Raw genomic sequence first — 21985 nt, forward strand, 5'->3', positions numbered from 1 at the left:
AGTGAAAAGAAAGTACCTGATATTCTGACATTGTTGTTAGTAAATGAAGTCATGCTTTCATGACTGTATCTTCGTGTAGGTCTTTGCTAATACTATAGAAAGAAGTACTTTTGCTTTCACCCAGACTTGTTTTAGCACTTTCTTTGGATTTGATGAAAAATAAATCTTTTCGTTTACACATTAGAAATTGTGATTCTATTAAAAAAAAAAGTTACAATCCTGTAATGCACCATTATTGCTTTGTCCACTAGACAGCACTAAAGACAAACACTTATGCAGCTTGGAGCCACAGATCTTATGAAAACAAACCAAACACAATATTTTACATTCAGAGGACTCCTTAAGCCAGACAATGTCCACAAAAAATAGTCAAGTGATCAAAAGATACAAATATAGTTTAAAAAAAGGTGTTTTAAACTCTCATGAACCCTAAACCACTTTACCATTTCAAGTTGAACACATTTTTTCTACCTAAACTTTATCGACAGCTTTGACTGTAATTGTAGTTTAATTTTTTATTTTAAATATTATCTGTAAATGTATGTTTTTATTCATGTCCCTGTAAAATGTATATTTTATGTTTAGTGCATATTGTGGCTTAATGCTCAAATAAGGCATCTTTGTCCTACCTTTTGTATATACCTAATTTGAAGTTTTTCAATAACTAAATGTGTTTTATTTTATTTAAATGTCTATTTCCTCTATTAAAACAATAAATACAGACTTATATCATCTAATATGAAGAAAAAAAGAGGTAGAAACAAAAAGAGTACTGAGAAATGGAATATCAAGGGGATATTCATTTATTTTCAAAAATAGGATCATAATAAATTTTAAAATGTTTTGGGAGGAAGAAGAAGGTGGACCATAAGCGGAAAACTTTCAATATGGAGGGAACTCCAAATTAAAGACATGTGCAACATGTGACTTCAGCCCAGGCTCTTTGGTGTTGACAGAGGGGCTTTTGTTCCCTCACTTTCCTGCATGACATCCTGTCTCCAGCTGCAGAAGTGATGCCATGCAAATATACCCTTCTTAGCTGGGAATAAACCATATTAATACTGAGCAGGTAAATTTAGTCATCCACCCATTTTCAAAACCCATTTAATCCCCTTTGAGCTCACGGGTTGTGTAGCCTATCCCAGCTACCGTTGGGCAAGCTGGGGTACGACCTGGATGGGACCCCAGTCTATCGCAGAAATTTAGTGGTCATAATTCAATTTAAAATGTGGAACATTTTTCTCAAAAAAAAAAAAAAAAAAAACAATAAACAAAAACTAGCTAGCAAAATTAGTTTACAGTTGAGAAAACAGACAAAATTAAAATGGTAACATGTTTGTAAAACATATGAGTTTACTTATTTGTTTTCAATGATATCAAATAATTCATCAAATGGGATCATAACTATATTTTTTCTTAAATTAAAAGGTATTCTTGCAAATCACTTCTCATATGTTCAATTTGTTGTTTTTGTTCCAAGTACTTTTAAACATACGATCCACAGAAGATGCGGCTCGTAGATATTTTTCAAAACATTTGGAAGCAATATGAAAATGAATTTATTCAAACATTTCAAAGATAAATGGTATAAATATTGCACCTCAGTCTGAGTAAGACTGCATAAACCTAACCAGAGAAACTGTTGCTTTATCCAGATACTCCATTTTGCAAGTGAAGAAATTCCTGAAAGACAAAAAAAGACGGCTTACTGATCAACTAGAAATAACAAATCACTGTTCATAGAGTAATAGCAAATAAATAAATAACATGTATTCTTTCCTACACAAATTTTTCTACAGTAGTTTACCTTCATGCAGCCATTTATTTCAGTTTTTACAGATCTTCCTTGTTGATTCTCCCGGTGCTTCAGGTTCTCACGGGCGAGCAGGTCGGCGTCATCCTCACTATAACGCAGAAAATTAAGAACACTTAACCCTTGTGCCATCTTGTGGGGTCCAGATGACCCCACAAGATGGCACAAGGGTTAATAGGTACACAATAACCTGACAGTAATGATTATAAACTTCCAGCAACTAGTTGCTTGTTGATTTAACCCCCCCCCCCCCCCCCCCCCCCCCCCGCGCGCGCTATAATCACCCTCCTATCCCCTCCCTCTCTCTAACATCCCTCTCTCTTCTTTCTGACCACTCCAACAATAACCAGTTACAAATATATTTAATATAAATAAAGTTTAGACTAAATTACAAAAGTGGTTTATTTAAATATACACCTTGTGTTAAAATATGTCCAACACAAGAGGCCTGCAGCTCTTATGTGTTTGCTCAGCTGTTGGACAGGACAAGTTTTTTTTTCTTCTTTTTTCTTTCGGCTTTTCCCATCAGGGGTCGCCACAGCGAATCATCCTTTCATTCGCGGATGAGTTGCATGGTTATCTTGACAATGTTTTACGCCAGATGCGCTTCCTGACGCAACCCTCTCAATTTAGCCGGGCTTGGGACCGGCGGAGAAGCAGAGAAGGGAAATAGGGAGCAGCCCGGATTCGAACCCTGGTTTCATGGATGGAAGGTGCCGTAAACCAGTACGAGCTAAACCGGCTCCATTGGACAGGACAAGTTAAAAAAAAAAAAAAAAAAAAAATACTCCTAAAGGTAAATCTTCATGAAGGTTTTGTTTCTTAACTCAGAATACTCACCACAATCCAAAATCAAAACGGGTAACAAAACATTGTACAATTACTGAACAAATTTGGTTTTAGGTTAAAATTCAAAACAACAACCATGTTTTGTTTTTAATTAACACTTTGCAGCATCGCATGTATGAAGGACAGTAAATCTCATTGGAATAGTATAAAAAAGAAAGTTGCAAAACAACAATAAAACGTAACTGAACTTGTTAACAAAATCCACAAATCAGAATTTTGAAATTTAATTAGCAATAAATTCTTAATTAATTTAAAAGGTAGGCTTTAGTTTGGCAATTGTAGATATATTCCACTTTTTCATTGGCTGCCGTCTCAGTTCGTCAGTTTGTGTAAACTAAAAGCAAGATTTCACAAAATAAAAAAATAAGCATCCATTGAAATGTATTACTAACATTATTCTAAAAAACTCAACATGCAAAAAGACTCTTTCAGTCCATTTTAGCTCTGTGGCACAGAAGCACCAACTCGCTCAGTTAATTTCCATTTCATGAAACTCAATTTTTATCAAATTACTAGAATTCAGATGAGTCACTGACACAATTATGTTGTAAACATGTCAACTGTCTTCTTCTGTTCTGCTGGATGGAACACAAACCTGCACATTGCTAATTTGATTCTGAAGAACAGATGTCAACCCTGCTAAAAGTCTGCAGAAGCGGTTTCATACATTTAACTAATTCAGGCCTGTGACTGTACAGCCGCAGGATTTGCTGCTTATAGGTTTCCGGTTATTAGAACCAATTTAAAGAGTCCTTCTCTTTATTTATTACTCCAACAAAACTCTTGAATTTCCAAATAAATACACTTTTTTCTTTTTCTTAGAACAAGGCTGAAAAATCCTGTCACAATCCATTTCTACTGTATATATGCAAAAATTATTATTTCTATCCATCTTGAGCTGACAAAAAGGCTTTGTTTAATAAAATTGGCTGAAAAGGGGCTACAAACTGAATAATAATAAGCTGAATAATTACTAATCCAGATACTACTACACTATTGTAGAGCTTCTGGGGAAATTTGACCATCATGTGTTTTTACTACATGAGATTTAAACTGGTGTTTGCAAACAACATCCGCACAACTTACCAATTCTGGCTGGCCAGGTAATCGACTAAATCCTTCACCTGTTCCGTTTGGCCACGTGAGAAAATCAGCTGCTTCAGATGACTGAAGTGTTTGGTCTTCATTAGCTTCTGGTGCTGGCCGTTCTGGCTGATGAAAGTTAGAACAGTTTCCATGATCTGAAGGACAATAAAAGCAAGAATTTAGAAATGCAAAAACCTTTTAAGACATTTTTTTCTTCTTCTCTGTTTATAATTGATGCAGAGCAACAGATCTATTCATCTGGAATTTTTCTCCCTTTACATTTTTAGTAGCCACACTAAATGAATAACAAGGAAGTGCTCTGCTTTCTTTGTCTTGTAACAATCAAGTAGAAGTTCCTGTTCTGGTTCTGACACAAGTCCATTCATTTAATGCAAGCAGCACAAAAGGCAGTGATAGGAAATGTGGTTTAGTGAAACAGGATATTGCAGCTTTTGGTGGAGTAAGCAATTATTTCTGGGATATGTTGAACAAATGTTCTAATTAGGAATTAACTATAATACACAAATAAGCAATTTATAATTCACACTGACATCATACCTGTAAAGGGATTCCAGCCAATTCGCCAGTGTTCATGAGTTCTTCCACCTGTTCCAGGACTGTAACTGGGTTACACATAGACAGAAAGCCCTGAAAAAACAACAACAAAAGACACTGACTTTAAGAAAAGTCTAACAACAGAATTACATATGGCGCTGTATGTATTTCTGAAGGATCCCACTTGAATCTGTTGTTCCTTTTTGCTGGCGCAGGGGATGAGGAGGAGAGTTCCCAGAGCGAAGGCGGGCAGATTAAACTGCGCAAATCGGTTTGCAATTCCAATCAAGTCCAAATTCAACAGGAAGGGGCACCTTGGAAAGGAGGTTCAAGAGCAAAACAGATCAAGTAAATACTAGATGATGTTTAACTTAAGTTTTTGCAGCATTACAAACTTTAAACCCAGAATTGTTTTGAAAAGTGTTGTAAGCTTTTTACATCATTTCGTGGTATATTTGACCCAACTCTTTTATCCAGATGAGAGAACATGACTGCTAACATACGAATAAGAGAACTATTTTGTCATAAACAAACATAAAATATTAACATTTTTAATACTTTGAAGGGAAGGGTTACATTTACACCAGTTAATGAATGTCTCTTGTTTTTCCTGAATCTGTTTTTAGTCGTTTATCAGTCTTTCCATCCTCAGCAGTAAAAGTTAGTTTGAGCATCTTTACAGTAGAATCAAGTCATTTTCATCTTTACAGATTTGAGCAACTTTAACAGAATCTTCTCTCAGTAGATTCAAACAATAAGCCACAGCTCACATTCTTGGACGTCTTTAAAAGCTTCTGATTTTTAATATGAGCAATCCTGACATCATTTACCTATGACTTGCATGAAGGATGGAGCTTTTACTTTAAGCTCAGCAACAACATTAATTATGAGTACACTCTCAAAAACCCCCAAAGACAGTCCTTTGTCCACTTCAGAGTAACTCTAGCAGTACTTGACTCTTAAGTCTAGATTTAAGAAACTTACTTGAGCAGGAGAACAAAGGTCCTGTAGAGAGTTGTTTGTTGTTCTGGGCTTAGAGGAACGGAGGCTGTCACCAAGAAAACAACACTTCATTTAGACAGTATTTGACAAAGTGCAAACATTCAACAAAAAAACAATACTTATAACTTGGATTTTCACACATGCAAATTGGTTCACATAAACACTTTTTTAACAAAATGATCATCATTGCAGTACCAGCAGCATTGTCTCATGAAGTTTCTGTGTAGACAGACTGCTTTAATGATCCACAGTCCAATTAAACAACCTAAACTCATCGGCTTCAACGGTTTTACCCACTTTGTTACCAAATATCTGCCATTTGTTCCTTAGGATTTATTTCTATATTGTAGACCTGGACTTGCACTTCACCGTTTCATATTACATAATTTATATTTAATATGATGAAATGTTAAAACCTTGGGTTTCTTTTTTTAACCTTAGTAACAACTCCTCATAATAACTGAAACATTCTCAGCTACCCCTGCCATCTTTTGATGGTATGGAAGTGAGTTATATTACCTGAGACAAAGGGTGCTAGTATGATACTCCTCCAAGTCCTACAAAAGCTTGGAATCTGAAAAAAAGAGAAAAATTCAACCAAAAAAAAAAAAAAAAAAAAAAATTTTAAAAAGAAATCGCATTCCAAAAAGTTTAATCTGCTTCTTTTTTTTTTAAATGGTGTAACATCTTGAAGGTTTTGAAATACCCATTTGTTGATGCATCCACATACGTTTGAGAAATAATAGTACTTTTAAAAATGTGTATTATCTGATCTTGTTTAAAAGATAAAGAAAATAGCACAAAAACAGATCCCTTAATTTAACATACACATGTTGGGATCTTGAAAACATTTCTGTAACCTTACCTCCCACAAAGCTGGAACAGCCACTATTGCTTCAAGGACCTTCTGCAGATGACTGATCTGCAGAGAAAGATGTTTGTGTCAAAGTAAACTAGATAAGATTTGAACAAAAAGGCTCAACAGTCGAGTCTTTAACATTTCTATCGCCTTTCTCTTTTTTGCAAAACATTTGTGTCCGTTTGGCTTATCCTTTTAGAATTAAACAGAAACTCTTAGTATCAAAAATTACATTTATTTTTGCTTTGAATTTACATGATTCTCCTACTGGTTTTGGCTTTCATGAAGCAGTTGACAACATTTACTCAAACAATATCAAAGTTTTAAGCAAATGATGAAGAAAAAATAAGTTAAATGTTCTCTTTGCATTTATAGGTAAACCTTTCCATGTGTTTACAAAAAAAATATGAAATAGCAAAAAGCCCCCCCTGATATTTTTAAGCAATATATGAAAACATGATGCTTTGTTTAAATTTTTGTTTTGTTTTTTAAACATTGAAAATGTGTCCTAAACCACATAAAAATCATGAATAAAAGGGATTTTTGTTGCATGTTTGTTTACCAAGTTGAAGCCCAGCAGCTTCTGAAGTAGACTGTTCCACAGCTGAGAATCATACACCTGGTACTCCAAACACAGGTCGGCCACAAGACGCACAGCCTGACATGACAAACGACACTTTCCTTAGAAATCTATGCAGGACATCTCATTTCCAGGGATTAGCTTCCATACTTTATTAGAACATACCTGTGGTTCATGACTGTGGTTCTTCCACAGACCTTTAACCAAGCCTTCTTTGGGACTATTGAGAAAGGACTGGACTGTGTATGGGATGTTCAAGGCCTCCAGTTGGGACACAAAGATGTAGCACTTCAGGTAATTTCTGCATGTACACAAAAAACAACACTGATGATTATCTTTACTTCACAAGCTGATATTTAAATCTGGGCTTGGCCTCTGACAGAAGCTTGGTCCTGGGGATCTGCAGCTTAGCCTCTAGTGTTGCTGCATCGGTAAGGCGGACGAGACAAAGCAGAGCCCTGGTCCGGTGGCAGAAGGTCAGACGAGGTCCAGATGTGCTGAAGGGCTACAAAGATCCAAAAAAATGATATCAGTCACCACTAACAGATATTGAATTATTTATTTATTGTTCTAAAAAATGGGTATACCCAAGTTTCAGCAGACAGGATAGGGCTTAAAATATGGAATGCATCCTCCATGGGGCAAGACTGCAGCATGTGGACAACCCTAAAAGAAAAGGGAGAATATATATTGTTGAGTCAATGCAGATAAAGAAATATAGGTATATCTAAATTACTTTGGGTATCAATAAAGGATTTTAGGAAAAACAGCAATTAAAAATAAACATGGTTTATGTGCTCTTGGTCAACCTATTGAAAGTTTTATCCCTAAGAGGACATAAAGTAAAATGCTGCACCTCATTAGGTCCGGGTCATCATCAATGTTGGTGACGCAGCCTTGAATTCCCATTTCCTTGAACAAACATAAAGTAGAATAAAATTTGCAGCTTATTAACATTGAAAGCCTAAAACAAACAAAAGCAGGTTAAACTCAACGAACCCTGGTTGCTGCTGGACCCGTCTTGCAGATCCATTTCTCTAAAAGCATGTTGCGGATTTTTTTGAGATCCACATTGTTGATTGAGGCTATTTCCTTGACTGCAGCATGTATGTCTGATGTATCCGGACATTTAAAAAGAAAAAAAAGAGGAAAAAACTGTAAGTATGATGACAGCTACAAAAGAAATCCTAACTAGAAAGAGTGCAGACAAACCTCATCAACAACAGTTCAAACTTGCTCACCTGGGTAGTTCTGAACACCCGTTTCCTTGTAACGCTGCTCAACACTGTTGTGTTCATACAAGGCCACAACAAGCCTGCCCGGAAGCCCAGTCAGTTTCAGATTTTCAGGGTTGCTCAGCTGGCTTGTCATCAGCACATTCTCAGTGGCAGAGCGCTGAAATTGCAGCTTGAGCTTGGACAGAAAGGTCTCTCCTCTGGCCCTTGCAGCCTCCTGAAGTGAGGCAGAGAAAGGACAAGTGTTTGAAAACATTGTCACATAAGAGGTTTGACTTTATTTAAATTTTATGAAATCTGAAAATCAAGAGGAACCTCTAAGTTTGGGTTCCTGAGCCATGCGTCACCGAGGGCCAAACAGAACCTCAAAGATTGCGTTTTCTCATAACCTGGAGAGAGCAGGAAACGATTCATGGCAAACAAAAGCAGGGAAGAGCAGAGCAGCTATTGTGCAGCTCAAACCTGGTGGAAGCTCCTGTGTTATCTTGTGGGCTGTAGCAGCTGCCCACTCCGGGCTCTGGATGCACTGGATGTACATCATCATGTTCTTGGCCACCTTAAAAGTTTGCTCATTGTAGACGTGGCTGTGACCCATTTTCTTTTTCTCCAGGAGTAAAGGCTTAATCTTTTTCTCAAACACATGGTTTGCTGCTGACATGTATAACTTGTCGAGGCTCACCTAGAAAGAATTTAGGGGAAAATTTATCTACAAAGACAAATATGAGTAGGATTTTCCTAGGTTTTATCACAGCATACCTTCATAAGTTTGCTGATAAGAAGTAGTGTAGGGAAGGTTTCTTCACTTAGCTCAGGAGCTAAACAAAAAAGAAAATTAAAAAAAAAAGATAAAATAATGGAAAAAACATTGGGATTTTATTACATTTTTAATTGAAAATGCCCCAATAAAAACCCTTGAGCAGTTTAACAACTTCAAAATAAAATACGCTTTTTTATGATAATGCTTAAAATTAAGTCTAAGTAATTCGGATCTGTCTGAACTGAATTAAACTTTTAACTCACAGATAATTTTCCAGAAATGTTTGGTCTGCAGCAGCAAATGGAAAGGCAGTCTGCTGTTGCAGAGGGGGTTCGCCAGCAAACCGTTTTCAAGAAGATGCGTGTTCTCCACATCTGTTGGCGGTGAGACCCGTTTGTAGGACTTTAGGTGCTGAAGGAGACCCATTGCCTGTAGAATAGATTATAATTTCACTTGAATAGTTCACTTAAATTCAGAAACTGTTATGCAATTTCAAGTATAAAAGCTTGTGTTACTTCTTACCTGACAAACAGAGAATGTCGCCACATTCTCGTCTGCAGCCTGGATAATTTTCAGTACCACCTCTAACCTCTCATAATTGTAAGGGCTGAGCTTTATAGGAAAAAGCACAAAAATGTTACAAGTAATACTAGACTGCAGTTCACATAAATAGTTATAGTATAATAATGCTACAGCAGTGTCTATAATGTAGTTTTTAATTGATGTCATGGGCATGTAAACTTTAGATTTTACAGTTCAAGACCATAAGTATATAAAATAGACTAATAAACAAATATTTGTACACATGTACTAATTCGTTCACATTTAAAATGGTAAAATCTTTCTTTTAAATAAATGCTTTAAATTTTAAAATGTAAAAAATGGATATAATCAAATGAATGCCAGAGTTTATGTTCTTGACTGTGTTAGGCTGAATTAGACTGCACAGGATTACCACTTTACCTATCTGCTGTTTAATTAAGATTATGGAGTTTTTAGCCAAAAAAAAAACCTGACATTTTCTAGATCCAGATCATAGTTTCTCCAAAAGCAACAGAAAGCAAAGTGCTTGTTATACCTTAAACATGGCAGAACAGAGACTCTCAGTCAGCTCGCTGGTGCTGTGTAACATCGGGATAATCTGCAGGACTCGCTCAAGAGCGTCAGCGTGACACAAAGACTGCACCTCCTCCAGCCCCGAAGCCGGGGTTTCTGTGCCGTCTTCATCCTCTTGAAGCAGCAGTAAGGTGGTAATGTATTGGTTGATCACATGATCGCGATCCAAACCAAAGGTGCTGCATGAGGGCAAAGAGGGACTTTGAATATAGGTAGACACCAAAATCTGGTGAGCGACTAGGTTAATATGAACCCAATGCTTTTGTAAGAATTATTAAACGACTAAATGAAAAGTTGCCTGACCTGCAGTACTGAAGGATGACGTCTGGGGTGATCTTTTTGTTCTTCACCAAAACAGGGATCAGATTACTCTTCATCTCTGGTTGCTGACGGAATACCGGCTGCATAGATATCTGGCATAAGGGCAGAGAGCAGTTTATAAATATAAAGCTTGTTATTTTAAGAAAGTGTTTTCTTGAGGGCTTGAGTTAGCGGTACCTCTAATTTGCCAAGCTTGATGCCCCACTCAGCATCAGTGATGACAGAGAGAAACTTCTTCAGTTCCTCTGGTTCATTGTGCAAGCAACTGAGATTGGCTCCAATCTTTGCAACAGCCTGTAGCAGTATATTGACAATAACATTAATATTAAAGTTTCTATATTTTGCATTATTTGTATTTTTTTTTTAATATCACAACTCATAAATTTATTTAATGATAAAATGAGTAGAAGATGTCATAGTTTACAGGTTTGGCAAAAAAGATAAGAGATGGAGTTATACCAAAATCTTGTCATAGTTTTGCCAAGTGTTGTCAATGACTTTCCACAGAATTTTGAAGACTTCTGCTTTGGTGAGGAGTGTGCAAAGACCTATAGCCAAATCACAATCAACCACTCTCCAATTGAACACCTAGAATTCAAAAGAGAACAGTAAATTCCAAACACAAGTGTTGCAAATCTTCTGTCCCTTAGTGATGCCCAACTCGATCATCTCACCTTATTTAACAAAGCCACTGCCACGGCATTCAGAGTGGAAGTCGTCGTCTTTTGGAAGTTGTTTAAACACAAACTGTACTTCTTAAGGTCCTGAGAATCGTAAAGCTGAGAAGTGGGGACAGATCAGTACACAGTTTTTTAGCCAATAACGTTACAATCTGGCTTTGTAAGATGGTATACCTGCACACTTAGGTTTACATCCATGATGTTGGAGGTTACATGCTGCAGGCAGCTGCCATATGAGCTAACAAGAACTCTGAGGGCTAATTCCAGCTGACTGCACTCCTGCAGCATCTGCAGCATGTTGGAAAGGGGCCCTAGGAGCACCCGCAAGTAGTTGGAACCTTTACATGTAGGAGGTGAGACTGAAGATTAGCTACACCAATTAGATTAGAAGAAGCGGGAGGAAACGCTAGAAATGATCATGCGTTTACCAAACTTACCATCAGCAAATGAACAATGGGACAGACAGGAACAGTCCAGAGGGTACAGTTTGGCATCTGGGGATAAAAAAAAATAGTCCCCCCCCCATAAAGGATCAGAGACATAAATTACCAAAAAAATTTTTTAAGATAAAGTGTTTTTACCCTGAGATACAGGAAGAAGGCAGTTGGTAATCTCATACTGCACAGGCAGAACTGACAATGGATCCAGAACAATGCAGTCCTCACTAAAAACATCTTGAAATGTCCACTGGGAATGGGGGTCTTTTCCAGCTTCCACAGAGAAATCCTGTGACATCGCACAATTTAATTTCTCAAAAATAAAAGTTCCAAAGATTTTTTTTAACCAATTGTCACATCAGTGTAACAGAAAAACATCCGAAATTTGTTCTGTGATCTACTTTGTTTGTGGTATATTCCACATAATTTTTATTTAGAAAAATTCTGGGGCTCTGTCTGGGCTCTTATGGGTTATTACAAAACAACTTATATTTTTTTAAAATTACTGCAAATTTTTAAATTTAAAAGTCTTAAATTCTCTATTACTTGTATGAAAAACAATGTAACAAGCAATGATACAACCATATAATTTACCTGGAAAAGACGGGATACTAACCTTGGCTATGAAGCCGTAGTTATCAGATAACTGGCACTGTTGGTACACATCCATTGCTGTCCGTGTGCCTTTGCAAAGCTCCAAACAGTCCAGGAGCAAATCTGTAGTAATGATTACATTTTTTTGTTTCATGTTGCAGAAAAGACTGAAAGCAGCACTAATGATGCAGCGATACAGTTGATTCAGGCGAAATATTCGGACAGAAAAGGGGTTCCATACTCTGAGCAGCTGGTACAAAACCTCAAACATGGTTGTAAATACTATTTTATGTGTGTTCATTGAGTTTCCTTTACCAGAGTGACACACGCTGATGGCCTGACAAGCGAGGTCATGAATGACTGCTGGTAGGTCCATGTCCTCAGGAATCACCATGGGAACGTCTGCCTCCAGCATCTGACACAGCATCTTAGCAGCGGTGAACAAAACTTTCCCGGTGCTGCTGTTGCAGTGATGCTCATACAGCTCGCTGAGTAAAAGGGAAGGGAATTATCAACCAGTTACTTCTTAATTAAGCAAGAGTTTAATCAGTTTTCCACCTCTAGTCAGAAAAAAACAAAACAATTCATTCATGTAAACCTGAAGATCTTGAGCGCCTTGTCCACCTTTCCCACTGTCAGCGCTCGCAGACCCAGATCAGACCAGAGCTCCTGCTCTGTGCGCTGAAGTTGCCTTCCAAGTCGGCGCAAGCCGGCCTCTGTCGAAATGGTCTTCGTCTTGCCGTCGGGATCGTTAGCCACAACTGGTGTTGTCACAGTCTTCTGCTTGGATGAGTGTCGGGCTCGAGTGTTTTCATATGCCGTGATGTGGTGCTCTTGGATTTGTTTCCTGATTCTCGGATCCTCAAAGTTGGTAGGTGTGACGAAAACGTCAAAGTCCTCCTGAAGAAGAAAAAGAAAGGTTATGGGTAAAAAAAAAAAAAAGTTATAAAATTAAAGAACCACAAAAAATTCCTTAAAACAAGTCGTACTTGAAGGTGGGAGATCGCTTTAAACATGACGAGGTTGTTCTCGCACTCCATGCATTTAAGGGCATCTTCTGCAAATGTAATAGAATACGGTGTCCTTATTAGAAATGCAATTTAACACATAAAATCCTTATGACTGCAATGACAGTTTGAAATATATTTAATGCAATTTAATGCTTTAGTGGCAACGGCTGTTCTTTAACTACATTCAGGTTGACGTGCTGTGATCTACAACGCCAAACACACAGACTGTAGTGAAAGTATTAGAGAAGGTTTTAACTTTAAAAATAAAGTGTATAAACTATGCTTAATTATTTCAAATGTATACAAAAAAAAAGTATTTAGGTGTTACATTAAACTCTGTTTATGTGTGCGGTTTCAGGGTTACAGTTCAACAAGACCATCAACAATGGCCTGAGATGCACTGGAGTCTTTTTCCAACATTATTATAAAACTTTTAATTTAATTTAATCTAATTCATAATAACTATATTACCAAACTTCCACTTTGACAAAAAAAATGCTTTCTGTATATTTTGTGCTCAAATATCAGACATCTCTGAAATCTTGGGGTGATTTAAGCATAAAAAACAAAAACCAAAAAAAACAGGAAGCACAGGCAAGCAATAGGAACTATTAAAGTTTTACAAAAATTGATCTGACATTAGATCCGAAAAAAAAGAAGTAACTTACGTTTTTGTATTACATGCAAGTATTTCAGCGCCTCCACCATCACCTGAGCTACAACCATCTGGTGCTTCTTGTGCTGTTAAAAACAGACCAAGAGAAACTTAGGAGATGTCTAAAACATTGGACCAGAGTTTATTATTTCAAGTATTTTTAGTGTTCAAAGAAGTCAACATACCCCTTTATTAAAATTGGGGTAGCTTTTCTTTTACTTTTATTGTCTCAAACATGATATTGAATAGGGAGGAATTTGAATGAACAAGGTTAACATACTTTCTAAAAATGTAAGGTCTGAAAATCCATATTTTTGTCTTTTTTTTTTTACTTTTTCTGTCATGATCACATTTACAACCATTTCTCCTGCCATTGAAATCCTCATAAAAGTGATGAAAATGAAAAGAAAATCCTGAGAGAATTGGACTGATGAACCAGTAGGGTCTCTTAGATTGGTGCCCACTTTATTGCTGTAGCATTTATCTAACATTTAAACAAACAAGTTACAAAAGTGACAAGAGGCAACCAGGTAAAAGCAATCACTGCTGTTCTGATCACACGTATGCAAAAGGTTGCAGCAGAGATGTCACACTTTGCAAAAACTCCTTAAAAGTGTGTTCCAGCATCATTTCATAGCAGATACTAGAGGAAACGTGCAAGAATTTGGATCACCACCTCATCAGAAATGTGCTCTTTGTCCTCCAGCTGTAGCCGCGCCCACGATGCCAGATGCTCAATGACGCACTCTGCTTCTGGAGATGACAGTCGCTTTAAGACGCTCAAAACTTCCTCAGTCTAGCGTAAAAAAGCACAAAAAATTTAAATAACACTCAAACCAAAAAAAAAGAAAGTACATTTGTAATCAAAAGTCAAGAGTTGATTTACCTTGTGTTGGCCTACGAGTTGGATGAGATGAAGGTAATTTATCAGTGATGTTGGTAGTTTGTAAGCTTCAGCTAAAGTCAGGGAGTCCTGCAGAGACGTCGGTAAGTCTTGCTTCAGGATGTATCTTATCAGCGTCTGGTTAAAACAATCAGTGAACGGTCTTTATTGTTTTGGCAGGTTCAAGAGCACTCGCATCATTTTTTAAAGTCTAGATTACCATGACTTGAGTGGAGTTTGAGAGATTGAAGTTGCGAATGCCATAACCCCTGAGAAGTTTCCTTATCTCCATCAGCCTGTAGCTCTCTTTTAAAAGCTCTTGTCTTTAAAAAAAAAAGCATAAATTAATTGGCTTTTCAAAATTAAATTGTAATTAACAACAAAAAAATTATAAAAAAAAGAAAAAATTCATACTTTGGCCCATCCATCTCTAGGTATTGCTGAACAAGTTTTTCCACCACGTTACTCCAGGGAACCACAGCTTTCTGCATGATCTCCAGCACAGCATCCACCATCAGCTGGAATTGACATAAATGACCCAGTTTGAGTACAAACCTTACATTTTTCTCATTTCAGCATTTTTTCCTATTCATTAATTATTTTGATGAACTATAGCCATGGTTAAAAATGTGCTTGAAAGAAAGGAAAAGCGTACATCAGAGTCAGTCATGCAGCCTAGAACGGCCACAGCTTTTGCTTCCCATTCTGTGAAAAGTGTCGTCGTCTGAGAACTGCAGCGCTCCAGAAGATCCTAGGTAAAAGGTAGAAATACAGGCATTGTCAGGATTTATGAAAAACTGGGAGTTTCTGTGGCCAGCAGATGACTTTTACCTTGATATATCGTAGCAAAAGCTCGTCAAAAGGAATTTGGTGCTCTGTCGTGTACGGCAGAACGCTGTTTTCCACCGTGGCCGCTATCAGCTCTGGAGCGGGAACTTTGTCGAGCATGAAGAACACGACGCTCCAAACAGTCCCCTTTAAAAAGAACATAAATAAATAAATAAATCAATACACAAAGGACATGATAAATAAAATCTATTACTAAAACAAGATAAAAGCTAAATCATTTTAAATCATTCTAATACAAGTACAATAATTTACCGTTATTAGCCATCATTTTTAGGAAAGCTATCTAAGCAGGATGACAAATTTGGACAAAAATAAGGTACAGGTATCGCACAATAAACCTTTCATGTTTTGAAGGAGCATTTCAAATTTCAAAACTATTTTTTCATAGCGAGCTGTGAACTTGTGTGATAAAAATGCAACATACAGAACACTGGACATGGTTAAAGCTAAAAGAGACTCCAAAATTTACCAAAAGATCAAATCAAAGTTGGGTTCCAGAAGTGTTTTTTATTTTTTAATTGGGTCTAAAGTCTTTATATTTCATGTGAAAATCTCACAAAGTTAAAAGCTTTTGATGATCAAAATACACCAGTAATATATTTAACAAAATGTATATTTAACAAAATAATACACACTAAACAAAGTTTTTTCTCCTTAAAACAAAGACAAGCTTTAAATAAAATAACACTTATTACAGACTAAAGCTGCAGCACAACAGTAATAACAGACAAACCTTTTCTAAGACAGAAAGTGAAAGTCTGCAGCTGTACTTTTGGTGAAGGTCCAGCAGCTGGCGGAGGTTGGACACAAGGGATCGGAGATTCTCCACCTCATCAGAACCATAATCTTCATCCTGGAAGAAAAAAGTAAAAAAAATAAAATAAAAGTGAATCACAACAAATGGTTTAAAAAAACCAGAGTAGTAAGAAGAAACATAAAAGCATCTCACAAGAGATTTCTTCCAAGTCCACAAAGATGGTATTCCAAGAACGGCCAAGTCCAGTCCGTTTTGTGGCCAAGAGCCCTAAGAAAAACATTTCTTGGTTGTTTTTAGATCCAAAATGCTCAAACAATGGCAAAAAAAAATCAATTTAGGAGATGTGTAGGTTTACAGATGAAATTTTAAAAATGAAAATGATGCTTTCTTCTGATAATAGCAGCTTCCACAGAAGTGATGACAAATAAAAAAGCTGAATTTACCTTTTCAGTTAGCTCCAGGTTTCTTGCCTTCTGCTCAAGCCATTTTGCCAGAATTTTCTACAAATACATGCAAAAAAAAATGTGGCAGTCATTCATAGTTTTAAAAACATAACGCGTTGGCAACAAAATACAAGTAGACACAATCCCACCTGTCCTCTTGGGAGAACTTTCCTCACAAAAGGAACCAAAACCGTCCTTAACCAAGGACAGAGGTCTTGAGAGGACAGGTCTTCTGGGATGGCACAGAGAAGTGCTTCAAGACTTGTTTCATCAAAGTCCAAAGCGATTTGCCCCTGTAACAAAAAAAAGAGGGAATAAATTGAGTCGGATTTCATATGTATGATTGCTAAAGCCTTCACCAGTCATGGACTTTGTGAATGCATTAAATGTTTGTAACCTCATTTCTGAGCCAAAGTAGCTGTGCCCCTTTCATGTCTCCATCTCTGAGATGTGTTAGGATGTTCCCGAGATGTTCAGTGCTATTCAGAAACTCAATCCAAGCAATTCCACTGAGTGAGAAAACAGAAATAATATCAAATAAAGCTCATCTAATACAACACACATTAAGCAAACTGAACCTGTAAGATACATAAAAAATAAAATAAAAGAAAAAAAAGTTGGATAATCCGATGGGAAATGTGTTTTACTTGAAATTTTCCAAGCCATGCAGGCTGCAAAAGGTTGCCAGCCTGGCCAGGGCTTCCTGGATTTGTATAGAGGAATATCGGGAAGCTGCGTGATTTAGCATCTTTTCTGTGGTTTCGAAGGTCGGCCAAGGAGCTTTGAGACAGTAGTCGACCACGTACTGCTCATCCTGTAAAGAATTCAACTTTATTACAAAAAAGGAAGTCTGTACAAAAGAGTGTGCTGCTGCAAGAAGCACTTTTTCAAAACTAAGAAAAGGTAGAGCCGTCAGACTTACTGAGATTTTCATCAGGTTGTTTTTGGCTTCATCTACAAGCTTAGACCACACATCCTGTCCAGAGCCGTGCGCTGATGCTGAGTCCAGCTGCTCCAGCACAAAGTCAAGCTTAACCTTATAGACAAGCTAAATAAAGGAGAACCATTAGTCATTTTGCGCCCTTGTACAGGGACACTGTCTATTACATCAGATATTAAGATCCTTCGATTTTAGAAGAAATAAAAAAAAAAAAAAGCAAACAGACCTCCAAATCCAACTGAAATGTTATGGCAAATTTCTCAGCCTCTTCAAACATGTGTTTGTGGAGGAGTCGGCTCAGTCTAAAAGGAGGGAACACAAGAGAGATCAGGTCCATCAGCATCCACATGTTGAACTGGGGACACAAATATTAACGTACCAAGTAAAAAATAATAAAATGATCACCTGTTTTCTGGCAAAGCCTCAGTGAAACATTTGACAATCACAGCAGCTACTGGCTCTGCCCGACTAGAACAAAAAAAAATAAATACTGAACAATCACTCTTAAACGGAAAATTGTGTGAATGGAAAGTGCAATGAAAAACAACTGATCTTACTTTCCTTGTTCCTCACAAATCCCTTCAACCACAAAAATGGAGTCCTGTAATTCAAGAGACACAAAACATTGTAAAAATAATTAAAATAAAATGATAGATATTTAAATGTGTTAAGATTTGGGTTGATTTTTTTTTTTTACCATGTTTGTTTTTGTTTGGACAAGACAAGAGACAGAAGACATATCCAGAGAGTAGCAAACAGTCATTGAGGGCAGATTTCTAATCTGCAGTGAGCTGATCTGAAACAATAAAAATAATCATGTTTTTAAGAACACTTTCTGTAATAAAATGCTTCAACAACACTTTTTAAAATGAGCCAGAGCGTCTACCTGACTGCTGTCTGTCTTGGTCAGGGTAATCATCCTCACGCTGCCCTTGTCTTGGCTGTATCACACATATAGGTTATATCAGACAATAGTAGTTAGGTTAAGTCTGACTGACACAGTGATAGTACTTACACAGACATGGCGGCAGTCCCAAACTCTAATGCGAGTTCAAAGTCCTGAATTGCCAAATCTGGCCAACTGTGAACCAGAACAAGGATGTGCAGATCCCAAACACTCAGAACATCCTGGCACAGGGAACGTTAAATAAAGAAAAAAAGACACAGAGCACACTCAGAAACACTTTAAATACCCAATCTTCATGTTTAAATGTTTAAAGGATCCGATTACGACATCATTAGACTCACCTCAGTGTCGAGAATGTAAAGGAGATTTTCTACCACCTCCATCTTCCTCACACCTGAAAAGCAAAGACAGAAGATGCCAATGACTGACATTTGTTTTCATTGTATTTCTTCAATTTAACCCGAAGCAAAACCACTTCTTCCGTCATTAAATGTTGTTTTGTCAGCTACAAACGTATCTATTTTTTTATGCTTTTACAAATACCATGCTTAAAAACAAGCGATTTACCTGGAATTAAGCTGCAGTTTACTGACTGAGAAAAGCACATCCTGCCCTGAAGAGGATCCATCTTCCAATGAGTCAAGACATTTTCTTTACCTCCCTGTCAAAAGATGTGATGGTGACAAAAATTTAACACTAATGGACATGTTAAAATAAAAAAAGAAACAAGCTATTTGTTTTAGAACTGTAAGCCGTTTCCATTTTTAAGCAGAAAAAAAATCTAATGTTGACTTCTACCAAAACCAATTAAACTGTAAATGCACTTAGTTATCATTAATGCTTCATTATTATATACAAACATAAAACAAGAAATTCTAATAATTTTCAAAGATTTTTTATTTTTAAAAAAAGGAACAGTAATAACAGAATTTACCCCAATCATGAGGTGAATTTCATGTCCTAAATTGAACATTGCTGCTGTGCTGCAACCTTCATCATGATAATCCTCAGTTGAACAAAAGTTTATTTTTATGAGACTCTGGAGCTGAAAAATAGAAACCAGTAAAAATTAGTTTAAGGAGTGACTTTTCCATGGCTTAAAAGCACAACTAACTTAACTTACCTCCTTCAGAGCTTCCACATCCATTCTTTCAACAGCTTGAACCACAAAAAAACAAATACACATGTTAAAAGTAATGTCATTAGTGGTTCCAAAACAAAACAAGATAATTTGACAGTTCTACCTGCTTCGATCTTTGCCAGTGAAAGGTTTGTAATGTGGAAAAAGCCATTCTTGATAAGAAGAAACACATGGTACGCCCCTGTGAAAAAACACAAAACATTAAGATTTTAACTTAAGAAGACGGACAAAAAAACAAGCAAACACATTCAAATATGTACAAATACATGTCAACATGTTTTAGATTATTAAGTAGTTAGAGGGTTTTTATAAAATTGCTCCTTCAAAATTTCACCTGAGAATGACTTATCCTCATTTATGATGAGATAGCGGTAGGTTTTCTTATCTCCCGTGGATGGTTTCTCAACCAATGCCTTCAAAAGAAAAGAAAAAGATAGTAGTGCCGCAAAATAGTTAAATGTACAATAAATGTAAACTCTGCATAGAAATAAAAATCCTTATTCTACATCTTTAACTTCTGCTGCGCAAATTAGATATCTTATGTAAATTACAAATACTCAAGTTTTACAAAAACTAAAGTTAAAGAACTCGTACTCTGGTGAGGAGGATTTTCTTGTGTGGAACATATATCAAATGAAGATTTCCATTTCTTTCACAGACCACCAAAAACCTTCTTTCCAGACAAACATCAATGGCATCCACATCCGTTTCTGAAAAATACAATGCTTTAAATTATGCACAAGATTTAAATGACACATTGAACTTTACAGGTGGTAACCCAAAGGCAGATTCTTGACTAAATCTCTCCAGCCTTCAAATGTAAAGCACAATAAAAAACGGAAAAGACAAACGAGTAACGAAAGATGCTTTACCAAAGTGGAGAAGCAAAAGGATGGTTTGGTAGCTCTGATCAAACAGGATCACTGTGTTGTCAACAACAACAATGCTCCAATTTGAACCACTTGAAGATGAGAGTCGGGGGTCTGTCTGCGTCTGAAAGAAGCAAAATTTCCAGCAAATCAATCAAAAGAACTATTCCTCCAAAATGCATCAAAATCCCCTTTTAATAAACAAACTCAGAACCCCCCCCCCCCCCCCCATCGTTAAATATTTCCATTCCCCTTTGTAAAAAGTACTCTATAAGTGTACTGTACTACGAGTATGTTTATTTTACACTAAAAGTGAGGCAGTATACTTGAAGTTCATTTTTATATACTAATGTTCCAATTTAGCCTGAAGAAATATCTAGTTAATATACTTCCTACAGTATATGTCCATACACTCAAGTATACTAAATACTAAATAAAAGGAGTGTACTACTTTTTTTTAACGTTTCCTTTCAGTAGACACAGCAGCCTAACTCCTTCTGCATCATCACTGGATACTTTAAAGTCTCCAGTGATGATGTGGTTAAAGTTTTAACCACATCATGATAGACAGAGCGCTTGGAGACTTCACTCATTATGTGAACTGTCCCACTCGGGAAAATAAAACTGTGGATCTGCTGTATGCAAATGCATACAGAGACACACCATACCACGTTACTGTTTACATTTTTACAACGGCACGTGTGGGATCAATAAAGTAATTCAATTCTGATTTACTAAGGTCCTGTGCTCCATACGTCGTAGCCACACCCCTTAAAAATTATAAACTGTACAAAAAATTATTTGAACATGGTTTCATATAGTGTTACTAGAAACTGTGAAGTACAGGAGTAGGATTACCTTATTGGAGGAGGAGATTCTGACCAGTGTGTCCACCTGGTACAGGCCGCTGCCACTGTCCTCCCTTGACACACCTTCATAACGGACTGTGTTTGTGTCCTCGTTGATCAACAGCTCAACGTCGCTCCACATCGTCATTTCATTAAGCGCTATAAACACTAGGAAGAAGTACACATAGCTAATAAGCTAATCTCTAAATACGCATAGCTTGTCTTAGAAGTTTAAGTAACTAATGATGATATATTCGCGCAACCAAAGCAAAAACTAAGATTTAACCGTAACTATCGATATAAAAGTTAAGATGCGCTAGTCGAATCTAGTCTAATTGCTTGTACAAATGTCATCGCCCAATGTTAGCATAAATTCAAGAGTTTTCGGAAAGAAACGGACTCTTAACACCGAGAAGTAGCCAAACTGCTCTTCATTAGCTTTAGAATTTGGCGGGTCGTTGTTTAGTCGTGTCGGTTAAGCTTTTATTTTTCCTGCGCGCTGTCTTCCAGGTGCAACACACAGTACCTACCCAGACTTAGAAAAAGGCATGAATCTTTTTTTTTTTTTTTTTTTTTAAGAAGCTGCACTTGAAGTCGTCACAGCATCACAGAAGTCCTTATTGATAATATTCTAACTCTACGCAAAGTCTCTGTATTATTTGAGTGTAAAAGGTGCAATCTCCAACAAATATTTGCCTGAGAAACTAAAAGGAGGGATTGGAATGGATTGAGGGACAATGGGAGGGACGAGAAGGTTGCCAGGTTTGATCATATCAACTCAATAATTTACAGTCGGGGA

General features: G+C 36.9%; 1 protein-coding gene across 1 annotated transcript; it reads right to left on the reverse strand.

Moving 5' to 3' along the window:
* Positions 1-787: 787 nt before the first annotated feature.
* kntc1 (kinetochore associated 1) lies at positions 788-21644 on the reverse strand. The gene is made up of 61 exons (XM_023958417.2): positions 21197-21644; positions 20342-20462; positions 20064-20179; positions 19804-19882; positions 19573-19650; positions 19452-19486; positions 19263-19373; positions 18896-18989; positions 18670-18722; positions 18437-18549; positions 18308-18362; positions 18119-18217; positions 17979-18022; positions 17827-17889; positions 17648-17723; positions 17404-17529; positions 17129-17295; positions 16879-16990; positions 16631-16774; positions 16482-16538; positions 16231-16305; positions 16015-16134; positions 15264-15407; positions 15088-15183; positions 14847-14950; positions 14653-14755; positions 14436-14570; positions 14226-14345; positions 13563-13635; positions 12874-12941; positions 12483-12784; positions 12200-12372; positions 11907-12007; positions 11435-11579; positions 11291-11347; positions 11028-11191; positions 10848-10952; positions 10633-10761; positions 10351-10467; positions 10156-10265; positions 9815-10031; positions 9259-9348; positions 9000-9165; positions 8736-8794; positions 8442-8658; positions 8295-8368; positions 7986-8196; positions 7744-7856; positions 7601-7656; positions 7332-7410; positions 7125-7249; positions 6910-7045; positions 6727-6822; positions 6171-6227; positions 5825-5879; positions 5288-5351; positions 4488-4617; positions 4307-4396; positions 3749-3903; positions 1808-1904; positions 788-1683 (listed from the first exon to the last, which is right to left on the reverse strand). Exons 1-61 carry the CDS (start codon positions 21332-21334, stop codon positions 1648-1650), a joined length of 6645 nt encoding a protein of 2214 aa, XP_023814185.1. The 5' UTR covers positions 21335-21644; the 3' UTR covers positions 788-1647.
* Between the last annotated feature and the right edge of the window lie 341 nt (positions 21645-21985).

The sequence above is a fragment of the Oryzias latipes genome, chromosome 9 (assembly GCF_053564925.1).
Source record: "Oryzias latipes strain Hd-rR chromosome 9, Olatipes_Hd-rR_3.1".
In the NCBI taxonomy this organism is placed as follows: Eukaryota; Metazoa; Chordata; class Actinopteri; order Beloniformes; family Adrianichthyidae; genus Oryzias; species Oryzias latipes.